This window comes from Ascaphus truei, chromosome 2, assembly GCF_040206685.1.
Source record: "Ascaphus truei isolate aAscTru1 chromosome 2, aAscTru1.hap1, whole genome shotgun sequence".
Classification (NCBI taxonomy): Eukaryota; Metazoa; Chordata; class Amphibia; order Anura; family Ascaphidae; genus Ascaphus; species Ascaphus truei.
This window is the reverse complement of record NC_134484.1, coordinates 140,399,998-140,418,624: the sequence shown is the minus strand read 5'-3', so window position 1 is coordinate 140,418,624 and position 18,627 is coordinate 140,399,998. Positions and strand designations below refer to the sequence as shown.

General features: G+C 38.7%; 1 protein-coding gene across 1 annotated transcript; it reads left to right on the top strand.

The window, feature by feature from the left end:
* The first annotated feature begins 567 nt into the window (after positions 1–567).
* TMEM200C (transmembrane protein 200C) lies at positions 568–16,998 on the top strand. Its single transcript, XM_075585324.1, has 2 exons — positions 568–883; positions 12,979–16,998. Exon 2 carries the CDS (start codon positions 13,015–13,017, stop codon positions 14,641–14,643), a length of 1,629 nt encoding a protein of 542 aa, XP_075441439.1. The 5' UTR covers positions 568–883; positions 12,979–13,014; the 3' UTR covers positions 14,644–16,998.
* Positions 16,999–18,627: the final 1,629 nt, after the last annotated feature.

Here is an 18,627-nt window from a genome sequence, read left to right as displayed (position 1 = left end):
TGCTAAGACACCCTTCTGTGCTGGAGGGCTTGCAAGACAATGTGTTGCACAAACTCTTGACACTTAAGGTAATTTGCTTGAAATTAACATTTCTGTATGTATTACTGAGCCTGATGATGCAAATCTTAGAGAACAAAATGAAATTACTCATTTTCTGTTCTCTGAGTGCTCATCCAAGCTCCTATTCAGCACTGTCTGGTGATCTGCACGAAGAGGAAATCATGAGAGGCTGAGAATATAAAGCTAATGTGCAGAGGGAGAGAGGGAGGCAACACAATTAGGAGGTGGCGCTTCCTTGTTGGTCCCCACCTCCAAAAAGGCGAGTTGGAAAGGTAACGCAATGACTGCTCCCCTGCAGTAATTTCCCAGTGTCAGGGCTCTCGTATCTAAGCAACAGCGCCGGGGCAGAGCTGAGCCAGGAGATGCTGTGCAGCACAGAGGCAAAGCCTTGCACCGGCTCCTAGAGCAGCAGCACAGAGATCCGGAGCTACAGGCTACAGGAGCAACACGACCGCTAACCTCTACAGGGCGCAGGGGGGGGAGGGGGGATCATCAGATCATCTCACGGGGGCTGGGAGGAGGAGGAGGAGGGCAAGAGAGATCACTAAGCCAATATACAGTAATGAAGCATGGAGGAGGCATAGAGGCTCCTGGAGTATCCTTGCAGGGGCATGGGAGCTGTGCTACTGTGTGTGACCCTCATGGTGGCGGATGGTCATTCTCCGGCAGGTGGATTAGGGGCATCTCCGCTGATCAGATCGCTGGAGATCTGAGAGGGAGACCCGTGCTGACATGTCCTCTTGTTGGCCAGCAAAGTTGCTCCCGATCTGCTCGCGGTGGCCAACCTCATTGCTTCCAGCTCTGACTTCCTCCAGTCTTCCCGGTGAGTCAAATGGGTGGGAGGAAGCGGGAGATCAACGCGTTTAAGAAGGGGGGCGCGTTTGTTGACCCACCCCCCCACCACCTTCTCCCCCCATTTGTGCATCCCAGATCTGCTCACCATTGCAATCGCTATTCAAATGACCCTTCCCCGGCGTTTGCACACACACACAAAAATATGTTTATTTTGGCACTGCCATTTTGAGAGCAAAAACCTAGCTGCAATGTTAAAATAGGTGCTTTTCGTTTTCTTTAGCTATGAATGGAATTAAAACGCGAATTCTCCTGTTTTTCATTAAATGGTTGCTCGAGATACTTATGGTTTGCATTTTATTTCCCAAAAATCGTTTTTCTAAAAGACAAGTGATAATGTTGGAAAGTTACTATCATCCTATTCTATCTCTGTGCCTCGGTTACACTGTACAATCAATTCCACTCGGTTTTTATTGATTTTATTGCATTGACAAGTGAGTTGTTGTTGGCTTCGAAGTTAAACGGGAAGGTTTTAGTGTAAGTCACTCAATCAGTGTCACAACTGTTAATTTGGGGAAATGCTGCACTAATTCACTATTACTGCAAAACCAAGCACATTGAAGAATTGCTCTATGGAACCTGAAAGCCACCCACAATATTATTATCTATACCATTCTTGTTTAGTCTAATAAAAAGTATCATAAACAGCAAGTAACCATGTTCTTTTGCCAAGTGCAAACTATTTTCATATTTAATATGAATTGGTAACTTTGTTTAAAGTGATATTTTAAAAGGCAAGTGTACTTTTTATTCATGTTTTCATTGAGATCTCCTTTGCCTTATGCTGCGAATAGATCTTGATTGTATGCTTTTTTTACATGTGAACAATTATGCTTGCAGGGTATGTGCGAATACAAAAAGCCATTGTAAAGTGCTATTGTTTTCTAAAGTAGGTCATCGTTATGAATTTGATATTTTTGGCACTATCCCACTTACTTCTTGGATAATAAATAAAATTGCTTTGTAGAATTTTAAGTTCACCAAAACATTGTGTATGTATATATATATATATATATATATATATATATATATATATATATATATATATTTATTTATATATTTATTTATATATTAACTATAGAGCTTTTTAAATATTTCACATGCATTTATCAGGTTTCCCCTAGGATTTCTTGTCATTCGTAGTGATATTTTCAGTATCCTACTGTATATATGCCATGCCTTATTGGTCCTCTTTAGTAGAATGGAATATTAAACTCTAGAGTTTAGCTGTGTAGGGGTAATGTATTAAAGTCTCTCTGCTGCACAACTTATATATGAGACAGCTGTACAGTAGATTTAATATATGTATATACATTTTTAAATGCTTTTAGTTGGGGTCTGTTAAGGTTACTGCTGCCTTTACTCCAATGTTAAAGCAGGGACTTTGAGAAATATCTCCCATGGAAATGTTGATAGGGCTGCTCATCTGCCTTAAGTTTCCAATGACATCACAGACAACAAAAGCACATTTTGTCTATGGAAAATGTGAGTGGATGATCCATTTTTTTTATACTTCCCATAATTCACTATTGATCTGGTTATGTTTCATGACCCAATCCTTTTAGCTCCCCATCTGGTACTCTTGCTTCTGTCTGTACACCCTCCAATCCTATCTCTTCTATTCCGGTATCCTTAATTGCGGACCTTACTGCCATTTTTCTTTCTCTTCTCCCAACTGCACCCATGCCATCCAAGCACTTTACAAATCAGATATTTCCAACATTAACAGTTGCTCACTGGTGATAGTAATACCATGATTACTAGAGATAAACACTTTGTGTTGCAGGTACAAACTATGAACTAACCATGACTTGCAATTCTAACTGATTCTGTGTGTTTAGAATTAAGCATGAGTGAACAGTACTGCATTTGGACAAGGGTACATGCCAGTGTATCTTTTTTTAATCCTGTGATAAGATGTACTAGGCGTCTGCTGTAATGACTATGCAGCTTGTGTTTTTTTCAGGTAAGAGGCATTATATCAAGAAATAATTCCTTAAACACATAAGTGCAAAGTGCAGTTATTCCCATATAATTGCACATCTCTGATGGTCTTAATGAATTGATATCATGCTGAGAAAACATTGAGAACATCATTGGAAATGAAGATGACAAGAGAACACAGTTGCTCTAATGTTAATGTTAGAGAAACTGCTACCTAAACCAGAACTGAAACAGCATCCTTATGTGTCCTATTGGCAGTGCCTGGCATGGGGCCCTATAGAGAGGTGCATGGCTCTATTCTACTGTCTCAACCATTCCTATTTTTTTCTAGTTTCCTAACCCCTTGATTGCCGACTGCCTGCATAGTCTTGCTTTGTAAAGCATTGCTGGCCTATCCAGCAAAAAAAAAAAAAAAAAAAAAAAAAGAGTTATAATGTTATTATTTGATAATCAATAATATCCATGAAACATGGCCATTGTACAAAGTGGGCTTTTGTAAAATTATTCTTAATAACACATCTGTCGTTCGCATATTTATTTCTCTTGTTTTTCACAAATTTGTACTGCTAACTGACCAACCACTTATACTTGTGATATTGATTGGCAAAGACTTTGGAGAAATCGGTGCCATCTGTTTTTCTATTTCAGCTGTGAATGGACCAATCGTATTGGTGCATTGCCCAGAACAAGATCTGTAGTGCAGTTCATTAAACATCGATTTGGAAATAAAAACACTGTAAACTCTTCCTAGTCTTGGTAATTATGCAGCACTCAATTGCTTTCCAAACGCAAGCTGATTTTATATTCAGATCTTCTATTTGATCATCATTTGAAACAGCATTTCAGCCCCGGAGTTATATTCTTTCAAATGTGATTTTGAAATGTAATAAATGGTATTCACAACTACATCAACCTTGATAATTAAGCTAGTGTGTGTGTGTGTGTGTGTATACACACACACACACACACACACACACACACACACACACACACACACACACACACACACACACACACACACACACACACACTGCGTTACTCTTTTAATATAACCAAGTACAAAACAATTACGATAGATGAAAAAATGACAAAGACCCTCCACCATAAATAAAATAAAAATACCACTTGTGTTACACATGAATGTCTCAGACAGGTCGGCTACCCTGCCTTACCCAATTATCTCTTAAGATATCATTACCCAGGGATTCTGGGTAATGGTATGCAAATGAACACTTAGTGTGCCACTCCTTGCTTCTTGTCCATTTTAACATGGGCCCCTATAAGCTTATGCCTGCCGTATTACACATCTTAAATTGATAAAATATTGATAATATTTCCTAAGCTGATCGAAAAGAAAAGAGCTAAACAATCAACAGTATAGTGGTTGCTAGACTGGGCACTTGCTTTTATTATAGATCTAAGATCAGATAATTGAAATGTATTGTGCGATACAGTGATGTGTTTTATAGATTTTTTTGCTCTTCCATTTCCTTTTCTTAGAAAGACTTTCCAGGCAATACAGATTGCAAACAGCCTCCGTGTAGCTTACAGCAGTACATTTTAACCCAATACATATGTTGCAATCCACCCATCTGAATCACCCATAATGTTTTGTTGCACAAAATGAACAAGGGAACGGAGCACTGAGACTTAAGTGCTGACAGATGTAGAAATCTGTTGTAGGTGCAAGTTTATTGATACAGGAAAATGTTTTTTGGAATTCTCTTGGGAGAGTTCTTTTATTCTTTAACAAGAAATTGCTAGTCTATCTTTAGGTCATATCTGTACTCTGTCATCCACAGGGATTACAACATATCTTATGTAACCAGTTAGTTAACCTTAAAATAAAGTAATAAACACTTTCCCAAATTAAGCAACTGTCCTCTTGATATGCCCATGTGCTCAATTTGCTGTGTCTTTTTTCTTTGCTCATAAACAAAGGGCCCACAGTACTTGTTTATTTTTTGTAAAAGCGCCTTTTTAAAGGATTTTCAAATGTAATTCATAGAACAGTAAGCAAGGAAATGTGCATCCAAGTTTCATGCCATATAGATGACATCAGTGAAGGCATCATCTAACAGTGCAAACTATGTTTGCAGTTACACAGCATTGATGTGTAATACACAGTCATGTTTGTCATCTTACAGCTGCAGTGACACCATGACAAATAATTGGCAATAGAAGATTATTATTTCATATTTACAATGCTAGTGCTGTACTCTGAGCTGTACGAAATAAAATGCAGCATTGGTTAAACAATGAAATGCAAAGGTAAGCAGTATTCACCACTGCCCATACAGCACAACTGGCGTGATCCTACTGTCAAAGGGAGATCCCATGATGTTGAGGGATTTTACTATAAAATATGAGTAGACAATGGGTAGAAAACGGTGGCCTACTACCCGACAATGGCAGGCAAATAAATCTTTGCTGGCTGCTCTTTTCTGCTGCCTACCACGTTTGCCCACAGTCCCCAGCAGCAAAAAAAAAAAACTTTTCACCATTCCAAGCTAGAGAATTATTCAAAATCTTGCAGGTCTATGACGATTCCACTGAAGGCTGACAGGGAGATGTGTCCAGTCCTATTGCAGGTTCTTGTGGGCTGCACCGATCCCTGATTTTTAGAGAGTTCTCAAAAAGCAGCAGAAGAATAGACAGCAGCCCGGTAGGATTTTAACTGCTTCATTGCATTGTATGTCCTCCACCACTGAAGCTCTCCAGCACTATTACATTTTACTACAACTTTCATCTGTGGTCCTCTCTCTAGGAGAGGGTGAGTCACCCCTGCAATTTCTCAAACATTTTATAACTGAAGGGAATGTGAAGGAGGAGGAAGAAACTGCAAGTGTCTGCAGAAGAGAGAGAGACATGGGTTGAAGGGATAGAAAGACTGGGAGTTTGGAGAGGAAGAAAATAAGTGGCAAAGGGAGAGAGTAAAAGATACATTCCGATGACAAAAATAACATGTTTCAGGATATAGGGGTGACATCCCTAAGGATGAAAGAGGGGAATGAAACAAGGTTGAAGAAAAGAGAAGGAACGAAAGAGACAGAAATAATGTCAGCTGGAAATTAAAATATATTGTCATTTTTGTTTTGTAACTTACATTTTATTGAAAAACAATACATTTTGAATACATTTAACACATCACATATTTTGAAAGACAAATAATGTGGGAAGAGCCACAAAAGGGACAGGTAAGGAATGGGGGGACAGATATATTTCTACACTCATATAGTGTCACATTCACATCTTTTGTGTAGTTACGTCTTATCGACTTCTTAACAGCATTGATTGGTCACTGAGTAACATCATTTAGATACATAGTTAATTCCATGCCCCTGTCGAAGGAGAACGCACCTTTAGCTATCAAAGCAGGATTGTAGCCATACTCACCCATGGTATAGCTGATTGAGCTATCCATTTTTGCCAAACTTTTTGGAATTTAGTGCCTAAGTCGTTAACCAAGCTCGTTCATTTTTCCATTTGGCAGACAAACCAAATTCTATTTTGAATTTTCAATATTGATGGAATTTCTTTTTGTTTCCACAGTGCTGCGATCTCGCAACTTGTTGCAGTTGCAAAATAAGCAAAAAGTTTACTTTCTGCTCAGGGTAACCCCTGGGTTGGTCAGTTAAGGAGGAATAGCCAGGGATCCATGGGAATGTTAAGTCCCAAGTTCCTCTGCAGCCAATTTTAAATTCTCCTCCTGAGAGATGCAACTTGGGGGAAAAACCACAGCATGTGTAACAAGGCAGCTTTTCTCCACAGTTTTTTGGACACATCGGAGAATAACCTGGGATAAATTTGGACAGCTTTACAGGAGATATATGGTCATTTTTAGAAAATTACATGTGTTGTATCCAATGATTTATATCCCATTTGTATCCAGAGGTAGTTTAAAAAAAGGGGCAAATAAAGAGAAAATAGAGGTAAAGGAGTATTTCAATTTTGAGTTTTTGGAGATAAACTCGACCTCTCTGCAGCATTTGACACCATGGACCACCCTCTTCTCCTTCACAGTCTCCATACTCTTGGTATTCGGTACAAAGCTCTATCCTGGATCTCCTCTTACCTCTCCCATCGTACGTTCAGTGTCTCTTCTGCTAACACCTCCTCCTCTATTGATCTCTCTGTGGGGGTACCCCAGGGCTCTGTCCTGGGACCTCTTCTCTTTTCTCTGTACACACTCTCTCTAGGTGACCTAATAACATCTCCTGGGTTTAAATATTACCTCTATGCCGACGACACACAAATTTACTTTTCAACCCCCGACCTTACACCTGCTGTACAAACCAAAGTTTCTGAATGTCTCTCTGGAATATCATCCTGGATGGCCATCCGCCGCCTTAAACTTAACATGGCAAAAACAGACCTCCTCATGCTTCCTCCCAAACCTGGCCCTACTACCTCCTTCCACATTACTGTTGGAAGTACCATCATTCACCCAGTAGCCCAAGCACGCTGCTTAGGAGTCACACTCGACTCCTCTCTCACATTCAAAACGTTTCTAAAACCTGTCGCTTTATCCTCCGCAATATAACAAAGATACGCCCTTTCCTTTGTTGCTCGACTGCTAAAACTCTGACTCAGGCCCTCATTCTCTCCCGTCTTGATTACTGTAACCTCCTGCTGTCCGGCCTTCCTGCCTCTCACCTGTCTCCTCTACTATCTATCCTAAACGCTGCTGCCAGAATCGCTTTACTCTTTCCTAAATCTGTCTCCGCGTCTCCCCTCCTGAAATCCCTCTCCTGGCTTCCGATCAAATCCTGTATCTCACACTCAATTCTCCTCCTCACTTTTAAAGCTTTACACTCTTCTGCCCCTCCTTACATCTCAGCCCTAATTTCTCACTATGCACCATCCCGACTCTTGCGTTCTTCTCATGGATGTCTTCTTTCTACCCCCTTTATATATATAAAGCCCTCTCCCGCCTTAAACCTTTCTCACTGACTGCCCTGCACCTCTGGAATGCCCTTCCCCTCAATACCCGATCTGTCCACCTTTAAGACCCACCTTAAGACACACTTGCTTAAAGAGGCATATGAATACCACTGTGGATAATAGTGGACACATGATACATAAAGCTTGGCCCCCTGCAGACGCACTTACCATAATTCCCTCCTACTGTCTCTGTACGTTCTCCCTCCCTACCAATTCGATTGTAAGCTCCTCAGAGAAGGGACACCTCTTCCTTATGTTACTTCTATGTCTGAAGCACTTATTCTCATGATCTGTTATTTATATTATTTGTTATTTATATGATTACCACATGTATTACTACTGTGAAACGCTTTGTACATTAATGGCGCTATATAAATAAACAAAGGTATGTGGGTATGTAGCACACCAAAACAGTGCAAATAAATGCAAAAAATGCGATACATGCACACAATGCCGGAACTCCTGGTTCAAGGATGGCCTATCTGCAGCAATCCAAGTATACAGCAACAGGAAAGATGATCCAGGGCTCCACGGGTTTTTAGCAAAATAATGTATTCATAATACACAACGTTTCGGACTCACTTAGGCCTTTGTCAAGTGACTGGTAATGAATTGACAAACACAATGTCCCATCTATATATACCCCTCCATATAATTAGTGAGCAGACACACACCCCCACAGCAAACGCTGATCACCCCATGTGTGTCCTATGCAGATAATGTCCCTCCTCCATTGGAAATGTGGAACGCAGCTGTGTTTCATCCGGTGATGATGTCATCATTCCACATCCATAATGATAGTGCCATGTAGTCTCGCGAGATCCTCGTTGCCGGTGATGTCACAGTGGGCGGTCCATCTGGTGCCAGTACAGCCATAGCAGCCTCCTCCTATGGGTATCTGGGTTAACCCCCTCAGTGATGTCATCGTGGGCGGTCCTAGATACTCCCTGGAGTTGAAGCTGTCTCCTCCTCTGTCAAATCGTCGTGAAGCATAACACACATGGTAATCCAAGCAATAAACAGCCCCTTAAAGTGGTATAAGCACATTTGGGATCTCCCCTTGCCTCTCCCCCATGAGATGAAACCGGATGAAACGCAGCTGCGTTCCACGTTTCCAATGGAGGAGGTACATTATCTGCATAGGACACACATGGGGTGATCAGAGTTTGCTGTGGGGGCGGGGGGGTGTCTGCACACTAATTATATGGAGGGATATATATAGATGGGACATTGTGTTTGTCATTTCATTACCAGTATCATGACAAAGGCCTAAGTGAGGCCGAAACGTTGTGTATTATGAATAAATTATTTTGCTAAAAACCCGTGGAGCCCTGGATCATCTTTCCTGTTGCTATATAAATAAAGACATACAATACAATGAACAGCTGTCAGGTCAGTTTATATTTCCACCTCAAGATAGCAATTTTTTTTAAAGAAAAATATATTCCACACCCTGTTGATCTTAGATATACGTCAATAAGTATTATTTAGCACAAAAGTGAGAATGATTGAGAAGTAAAAGGTGAAGACCCATATTTCCTAAATGGTGCCATTACATTTCAACATAGCAAGGTGTCTTATGGAATAGCACTGCGTAGTAAATATGAGCCAAAATGAACAGAGGGGCTTACAAAGCAATGCGTAATGTCCTAAAGAGCATAAGTAGCAGTTTGAAGAAACTGTAGGATTTCATAGGGAAGAAGGGAGCAGATTCCCAAAGCACTAGTACGGGTTAGTGCACCCAATCCGACGTTAACGCCCATTGACTTAAATGGGAGTTAACACAGGATGGGGCACGTTAACCAGTACAAGCACTTGATGAATCTCCCCCAAGGTGTTTAATGCCAGATGGATACACAAGTACACTATGAGCAGCCACAGAATTGTAACACCACCATTTCCTTGGGGCACTCCTTCTTTTGTATTCTATGCTCTTTTTACAGTGACTTCTCTACCTTTTGTGTTAATATAATATACAAATAAAATACATTGATATTTTATCTTCTTAGCAATTATACTGCGCTGCAGAATGTTAGCAGCCTATAATTAACTAGATAAATAATAACTATAATCAGAATTATGATACTTGGCTTTTGTTATTGTACCGTACCTTGGTGTATGGTAATCACTACACGCTAGACACTCATAATTGTTAACGACTGTGACACAGTCTAAATGTGTGAGTCTTCAATCCAAAACTGCTCCTTTGTGTGTCCTTTAATTCCATATAGACCATAGGATTGGAAAACAAAGATACAAAAACATAGTTGGCCTAACCCAAAGTGCCAGTAGGCCTCTTCAATATAATGCTATCCATGTCCAGCATTGAGTCAACTGTAAAGCTAAGTCAAAAACAGCCGTCCTCGGTCATCTTCTGGCTCATTTCATATATTTTTTCTTTATTAATCTTCTTTGTTGTTTACAGGAGCTCTTCACACATCCTCTTCCTCCAATGAATGTATGAAAATGCGACCATGCCCCTTCCTTTTATAGAGCCATTGCATCACATGTGGTTAACGAAGAAAAAAAAAGGAGAAAAACAGCGCAAAATCTCATTGTGTAGTATATTAAAAATGTATTGATGATTTCAATCAGCAGGTAAGTTATGCACGTACATCGGAGTAATGATAAAAGAAAAAGCATGACATGTTAGTGACATGTTACCTACCACATGGGAGATGCTGTTTGTGGTACCATGTCCCTAACATATCATGTTTTTTTATCATTACTCTGATGTGCGTGCATAACTTACCTGCTGATTGAAATCATCAATACATTTTTAATATACTACACAATGAGATTTTGCGCTGTTTTTCTCTTTTTTCTTCGTTTACCAGTGTTATAGTTTGCTGAGCCAATCCATGCAAGCAGCCGCAGTTTCTCATTCAGAATTACACAGGTTCAATTCATTCCTGTTGTTTTCTATTTAACACATGCGATCTATATAGTTTGTATCACTTAATATTTGACACAGTTTATTTATAAGTATCCACTTTCACTTATTATTTACTGAATCGCGTATTGATTATTATATCACTATATTGATTTTTTTTATTTATCTCAATAATAATAATTCACCATCTGGAGCGCAGTGTATGTTTCACTTTTTGTCACTATTCCATCTGGTTATATATCATGTGGCATAGCAATCAAATTGCTTGTTAAGTAACATTATGCATCCTACATCTCACATTTACTCATACAAATATACAATGAATAAGCGTTTTAATTTTTCTCTTCAGCATACCTTAATATTTATTTACGTCCTAGTTTTATTTCTTATTTATACAGCTTAATGCTAACCTCAAAATGTTCTCTCCTTTTTCACTCTACGTATCCTCTATGGGGGTTATTCATTCATCTACAATAGTGCCAATCAGGACACTATCACACAGAAACTTCCATTGACTTCAATGGGCGTTTTCATGCAATACTGCCCCGATCAGCACTTTCACAGTTTAATGAATACCCCCTATATTCTCAATTGCCTGAGCTTCTCTTACACCACCCATCGTCATTCCTGTTTGGGCAATTTCCGATTGTATCATGGTCCTCTTTTGGATTAAGGTTCCTATGATAAGCATTTTTTTAAACACCTTACCTCACGTTTTCCAAGTCTTACCAAATTCACACATTTTACAACATAGCCCCCCCCCACCCCCCCACCGGGAATTGCTTCTTCTTTTATTGCTTTTTAATTACATTTCCTTTGATGTGTGTTTACCACCAGACAGCACTTGTGCCTTTTCATCCCCACTGAAGCTGGATAGTACATGAGTTTTGCCTGTTAATGCTGCATAAGAGTTCTGTAATGGTACTGTGGGGAATGTGTTACTGTCATGCTGTCTGAATATACTGTGGTCTGGACTGCTTTTCTCATTGGATAGATCTGAGGCAAAGTTACATGTGCAATTTTTAGGTAGGAGAAAACCGTACCCAATCCAATTGATAATGACAAATTGCATGTAGGCCTGCTTATTTTACAGGCCTCTCTCGCAAAAATACTTCGGAGTCATAAAGATAACTTACATACTGTAGTGCCGACGGTTATTCTAACACAACCCAGTGGCAAATCGCCAAAAAGACCCAGGTACATGCTGGGTACATGCTGGGTCATGTTTAAGGCAAGTTTAAGGCATTTCTGCATTGACTAATGCCCCATTAGATTAACAGCGGGTGTCCCTGGCAACTGAATGGGACTGCGAGGGACCCCTGCTGTGTTAATCCGATGTGTCATTAGTCAATGCAGAAATGCCTTAAACTTGCCCGATTAACAGCGGGTGTCCCTGGCAGTCCCATTCAAACTGAATAGGACTGACAGGGACCCCTGCTGTGTTAATCCGATGGTCATTAGTCAATGCAGAAATGCCTTAAACTAGCCAGGTTACACCCAGCATGTACCCAGCATGTAACCGTGCTAGTTTAAGGCAAGCTTTAGAATACTCGTTGTCTCGTCTGTATTGGTAACACCTGAGGTTGATGAATGTTTTGTGTGCTTTTATTCGACGGTAGATACTGATAACACACAGATGCAGTTCTTCAAATATGACATTATTGTAAAATTGTGACAGGCTGGTATGTTTGTTTATTGATGGTATAAATAAGTAGACTGTATACCATGGCAGTAGAGACTATAGTACAATTGATATATTTAGAACAGCTTTCTAAATATATGTATAATATTGAGTTTATTTTCAACATAATTCATTTTGTACTTGCATAAATTAATTCAATAAATCCAGCTGACATTCTCAATTAGAAGTTCTACAAAACTAGAATGATATGCAAAGCTGAAGAATTGTAATACCTCTGTTCAACCTTTTACTTCAGAGACAAAGTAAATTTTGATTTTCAAGAATTAAGCTCTTAAAACTGTAATGACCGTAAAACATACAGTACACAAATTATTATTTGTAAGTATGTTTTTTTAGCAAGAATGTCTTTTCCCTGATAAAATGCTGAACAATCTTTGCTATGGCCTTTCTCCTCATAATAAAAGGTATCTGTTGGTTTCTTAATAAATATACTTTAAAATGTGGCTTATTGAAACCGCTTACCTTTTACCAGTTTTTTTTTTTTTAATTATTATTATTGGTGGGGAGGCAGATAGGTTGAGAAAAAGTTATATATCCTATTTTAGAGCCATTTCTTTTTTTTTTCTTTATCTTTGTACTGCAGGAGGTGGGGTAACTTGTGAACTTTCCTGAGGTCAGCATGATCGCTACAGGCGGCCTCTTGAGGATCTCAGCTCGGAAACAAGACCCCCTTCGGCCCAAAAGCCAGGCTCCAAAACGCAAGAGAAGAGCAAAAAAACGCAAGAATGATGTAGTTGTAGTAAAAGGCAAACTGAAACTTTGCTCCGTCTCTGGATTAATAGCTCTCTGTGGAATTTTGGTTCTTTTAGTTGGCATTTCTATGGCAGTTATAGGTTACTGGCCAAAAAGTAACTCTGTTTACGATCGAGGTCTAGGGACAAATCAAGCCAAATATTCATCAGGTGATACAAATGTAATCAGTGCAAATATAAACCGATCTCGGAGCCATCACAGCAGTCGTGGATCCAATCAGAATGCCTATAAAGCAAGTGACAGCAACTTTACCAGAACCCTTCAGCAAAAAACATCCTCTGGTTTTCTTGCTGGTCTGTTTTCTGGATACTTGCACTCGGATAACCTTAAAGTTTTTGGTCCTCTAATAATGGGCATTGGAATATTTCTCTTCATTTGTGCAAATGCTGTTCTTCATGAAAACAGAGATAAGAAAACCAAGATCATCAACTTGAGGGACCTTTATTCTACAGTGATTGATGTCCATGGCCTGAAATGTAAAGACGGAGCCCCATTAAATGGGTTTGTGAACTATGTCCAGTCTAAAGGTATGGATGTGAAAACTGGAGATACATTTGGGGCTGGCATGTTGGCCAAGAGCTCCTGGCATTCTGCTCTTGGTGGCACAATTACTTTCTCCCCTCCAAATCTGAGAGAAACAAGAACATCTTCTCCAAAGTCAAATAGGCATCCAATGGATTCGCCAAGCATGACTGATGCGGTGTACAGTATTTACCGGGAACAGTCAGCCCTACCCTTTGAGAGAGTTGCAGGGAGAGACGGGGAAAAGGATCCCCCATCAGTGTCAGCAGAGCATGGATGGGGTAGGAGCAGTGCATGTTCCATTATTGGCTCTTCCCTCAGTGCATTCACACTGCCCATTGTCAAATTGGATAGCTGCCTTTTGGAGAAGAAGGATGACCACAGATCAGAGAAAAAAGGTGCCAAAGAAGTATGCAGGGGGGAGTTTGAGTTAAATTCGACCAATCTTAGCCATTCAGACTTACAGTGGGAAATTCCCAAGACCCGCAGAAACTTAATTCTAAGGCGCCAGAGCACAAGTTGCCTGCCTGATTTCAGGAGACCTATGTCACCTGGCCCACTGTCAGACTTAGGTAGCCAGTCTCTAAGTAGCACAGATCTAGACTGCAGCCTATTGGTGAAAGCTTTTCCATCTGGTAACACAAAATCTGTAGTTCTTGTGGATTCTCTCACAACAGCACCATTGATCAGAAGAGATTCGCAGAGCTCAGAGTCTGACCAATCAAGCAATAAGGGCTACATTCATCTTGAGGAGGCAGGAACCTCCTTTGAGTCTATTGACACCCCAGCCAATAAAACCCAAGACTGTGAAGAACCCAAGGATCTGGACATGCGGAATCCCTTGGAAGGTACCAGCAAAGAACAAAATGTAGAAAATCTTCAGAAGCTGTATACAAATAAAGAAAAACTAATGATGGTCTCCAGATCTCATGCCACTTTGGATGACAATGATTTAGACAACACAAGCATATAAAGCACAAAAATAAAATGGTATACACAGTTCTTTTTTCCTTTATGTTCCTGAATATATTACAGGAGACTGGCCAATGTCCAAAGATCTGCAATATCAACAATTTACACGGATATTGATAACACCATTGTGTAACAGAGTCCCCAAAACACCTGATTGTGATTGTATGTATAATTCAAACCAAACAGTATTAATAAATAACCTAGTATATATTGCAGGTCTTTCAATATGACCTGATAGATTATTTTGACAATAACTGTGCACTTTACTCTTTCATTCTGAGCTTCAGTAGAATTTATTTTCCTCTGCTGATGGCATGTCGGTAATTGCTTTGTTATTGCTATTTGGTTTGGCTTTCTCTAACTCTAGGGCAGCAAGACTGCCTTGAAAGTATATCAACTGAATTCTTTTTTTTTTTTAATGGAAAACCATTTTAGTGGTTTAACATTTCTTTAATGACAAATTAATGGCATATTCAAATACAATTCAAAGATGTGCAAAAGACAAAACTTTGATTTATTATCGTGGGACTGTTAGAATTTTAGAATGATTTGGAAGTTCTGTAAAACAATGTTTTGAGTATTATTCAATATTTAATGACAAATAGCATTAATAAATAAACCTTTTACAAGAAATGTTTAAATTGAACTATATCACATATATCAACATTTTTGAACTTTCAACAATGATTATTTTAAAAGTGAATGCAGACATGTTCTTAATTGGGATGATTTGGGCATAGAGAAATCTACATTTATGTGCAATCATAAACAATTGAATATTTTTTCATTTCATGCCGTATTTCATTGATAGCATGCAAACTATCAGTCTAAAACAGCAGACTACAGCTTGACAGTGGAGTGTCGAGTAATTTTGCGATCTATAGTAGTAGACACAAAAGTAGATTGAATGAAATCTATCTAGTGTAGGTGTACATCACAAGGTTCATTTGTCAGATTTTGAGCCTTATTGTGTGTACCTCTCTTATAAAGTCTCTTTATGAGTAATATGTTTAATAGACAAACGCTTTATTGAAATATCCATTCCTCTTTTAATTATCATTCTGTTCTATCTCATGACCACATCTCAGGTAAGATATCTTATATTTGACTTTTTCAATTGTTGACTGCATTGCTTTAGATTTTATGAGACTCAACAAAGGAAAATTGTTTCTGCTACCTAATAAAATGTACTACATATCAAATTAAAAATATTTGTTCAGTTGAAATTGATTGAACACACATTATTTTAAAGGGGAGTACTTTACATTCAAATCTTAAGAAAGTCAAGTTCTAATTTCTTGAAATAAAAAAGTTTTCCCAGCTTCCTAATGTAATGTAAATTTGTCGGCATGACCATTACATTAATACTGTACATTAATGATCTCTAATAGCTATCAGTGTGTAATGCGTGAAATCAATTGCGTGCTAACAGCTATTATGATTTTGCAATCTACACACAGATTGCTATGCAAGTATGTATGGTCAAAGATGTCCAGTATTATGTAATAATAGCCAAAGTAACAACCACAGCAGCAGTTACGCGATGATCAGGGATATTTATTTATTTACTTTTTATAGTATGTGCAAATTGGAGTATAAAATAAAAATATGTTTTGACGAACTGTTAAAATTTAAAATGAATCTGTATTATTCTTGAACAAAGGAGTAGATATTGATTTGTACTTGTTGCACTATTACCAATATTCTTATCGGCATCTGCAAACCGTGTACAAAGGGAACTTTTACCGAAACATATAGGCCCTTTTCAAACAGCAGCACCCCCAATATAGTGCTTTCACATAACTAAGAATCCGCATCCTTTTTTTTTTTCTCGTCTGACATGAAAGCCAAATCTGCTATAAATTGAAAATGTGCTTTCTGTGTTGGTTACTTCAGGTATGTACATGCAAAAGTAAACACTTCAATTATCTTAAAAGCTGCAGTAGCACCTCACGTTCAAATGGTAGAGATTTAGGAGGCAAATTACGAACAGCACCTCCTATCACTTCACATAACCACTCTCCAAAGTGCCAGCTGATACTATGAGGGTGATAAAACATCTAAAAGAGAGTAATACATTGAATTCTCAGACTCGTTTTTAAGATAACAATGCTTGTCTTCACCAAAAAGGGTTTTGAATGGTCAGCTTCATAAATGATGGACAAATTGATAAGACTACAACCATTATTTCTGAAAACGAAGATATTTAAAGTAAATTCGTGAGCTGCATTGTGGAAGATTTTATGATGGTAGTGTATGCTTTTTCATTTGTGGTCAAATGCTTAGAGAATTACTCTGCAGATCAGTTTAATTGAACTGTAAATGTGCCTTGGATATGCTTGGACTCTGCATTGTTCCCCATAAATTCATGTAATCTAAGCTTTTGTACAATTTAACCATTTTCGTTCCAATAACAAGCTTTATTGTTTTGCTGAATTTTTTTTTTTATATGTGTAAGGATTTTTAAACCACTATTGGGATTTCCTTAAAGCTCCTTTATAATTAATGTCCGATTACAGACATTTTTAAATAGCTTCTTCATTTTAGTTATGAGTGGTAAACTACCACATAATAAACACAGCTTGTAGTCTGTATTCTGTTACCTATGATGTTGTGCATTCCTCAAACAGGATTTTTTTTTTTTTAATATGAATAACTAATTAACACATTTTGAGTTATGAAACAACCATAACAATTTTACAAGTGTTTCATGGGTGAGTGGCTGACTTTACTGTAGTTACAATACAGTATGTAATACCAAATCGGCTTAAGCTGATTTGTGAAGCGCCATCATATTCTGCAGTGTGGTACAGTGAGGCTACAGAGTGACAACAATTACATAAACTGAATGGCATAAGGATACGGCATGAGCTACGTAGCTCGTGCCGAAACAAACACTATGACGCCATTGCATATGCGCAAAGTGCGCGCTCTAGCACATGCGCTACGCACTTCGCAATACAAACAAGTTTGTATTCCAAGCGTGATGCCACATTACGGAGGAGCGCGGAAGCTAGCGCGTTCCACAATGGGTGCGGGATAAGGACAGACAAGTGCAAACAGATCCAGAAGGCAATGAGGGCCCGGCTCCTGAGAGCTTACAATCTAGAATCTTCAATGATTTCTTCACCTCAGAGCCATTAAGCCGGTGGCAGTGCTGCTTTCAAGTAGAGATTTAAATTTGAAGGAAGATTATTTTTTTGTGCACCCTGATATTGATTGTATCGCATTATCTCTATACGCTTATAGAGTCCCACAGCTGCTTGTAGCAAAACAAGCACACACACATGCACACACACACGCCTTAGAATTACCACATTTTATATATACATTTTTTTGTTCTTGCCAGGGCTTTAATCCAAAATAGTAACCAACAGGAATTATATTCCCTACTGCAGATACTTTGTGGTAAACTCTCCTGGCTGCAAAAGTTGAGCAAAAATAAAACCCCCAGATTTATCAAAGGAAATTAAACCCTTTGAAAGAATTTGACTTTTTGCTTTGATAAATCTGGTACAATTCATTTGCACTGATTTTGCCTTAGTTTAATAGTTGGTTACTTTAGTCAATAGCCTATTTTTTCTATTGATATGTGGAGAGATTTTAAAGCTTTGTGGGACATATCTAGCATGTAGTGCTAAACCGTAAATATAACCGTAAACCCTAAATGTAGGAGGCATTGGAGGTCAGCAGCTTTGCCAATATTGGCAGTGTACTAAAAGGATCCAAGAATGTTTTTGGATCTGTGCTCTCTAAACAAAAGACATTTTGCATGGATAGAAGTGCATTGTGTTACAATAGTTTATTTTTTCCTGCACTCAGTGAAATGTTATAATACTTAACATATAGGTGTGTTTGGTGATTGTGGACCTTGTCCAAGATATATATCGTTATTGACAGTGTCTGCTCTTTAGTGGATAGGTGACCAGCTTTTGCAGCAAATCAGTAGCCTAATTACTGTATTGCTTTACAGAAATAACAGAAA

Coding starts and splice junctions, on each gene's coding strand:
- TMEM200C (XM_075585324.1), top strand. CDS start 13,015: ATGATCGCTACAGGCGGCCTCTTGAGGATCTCAGCTCGGAAACAAGAC.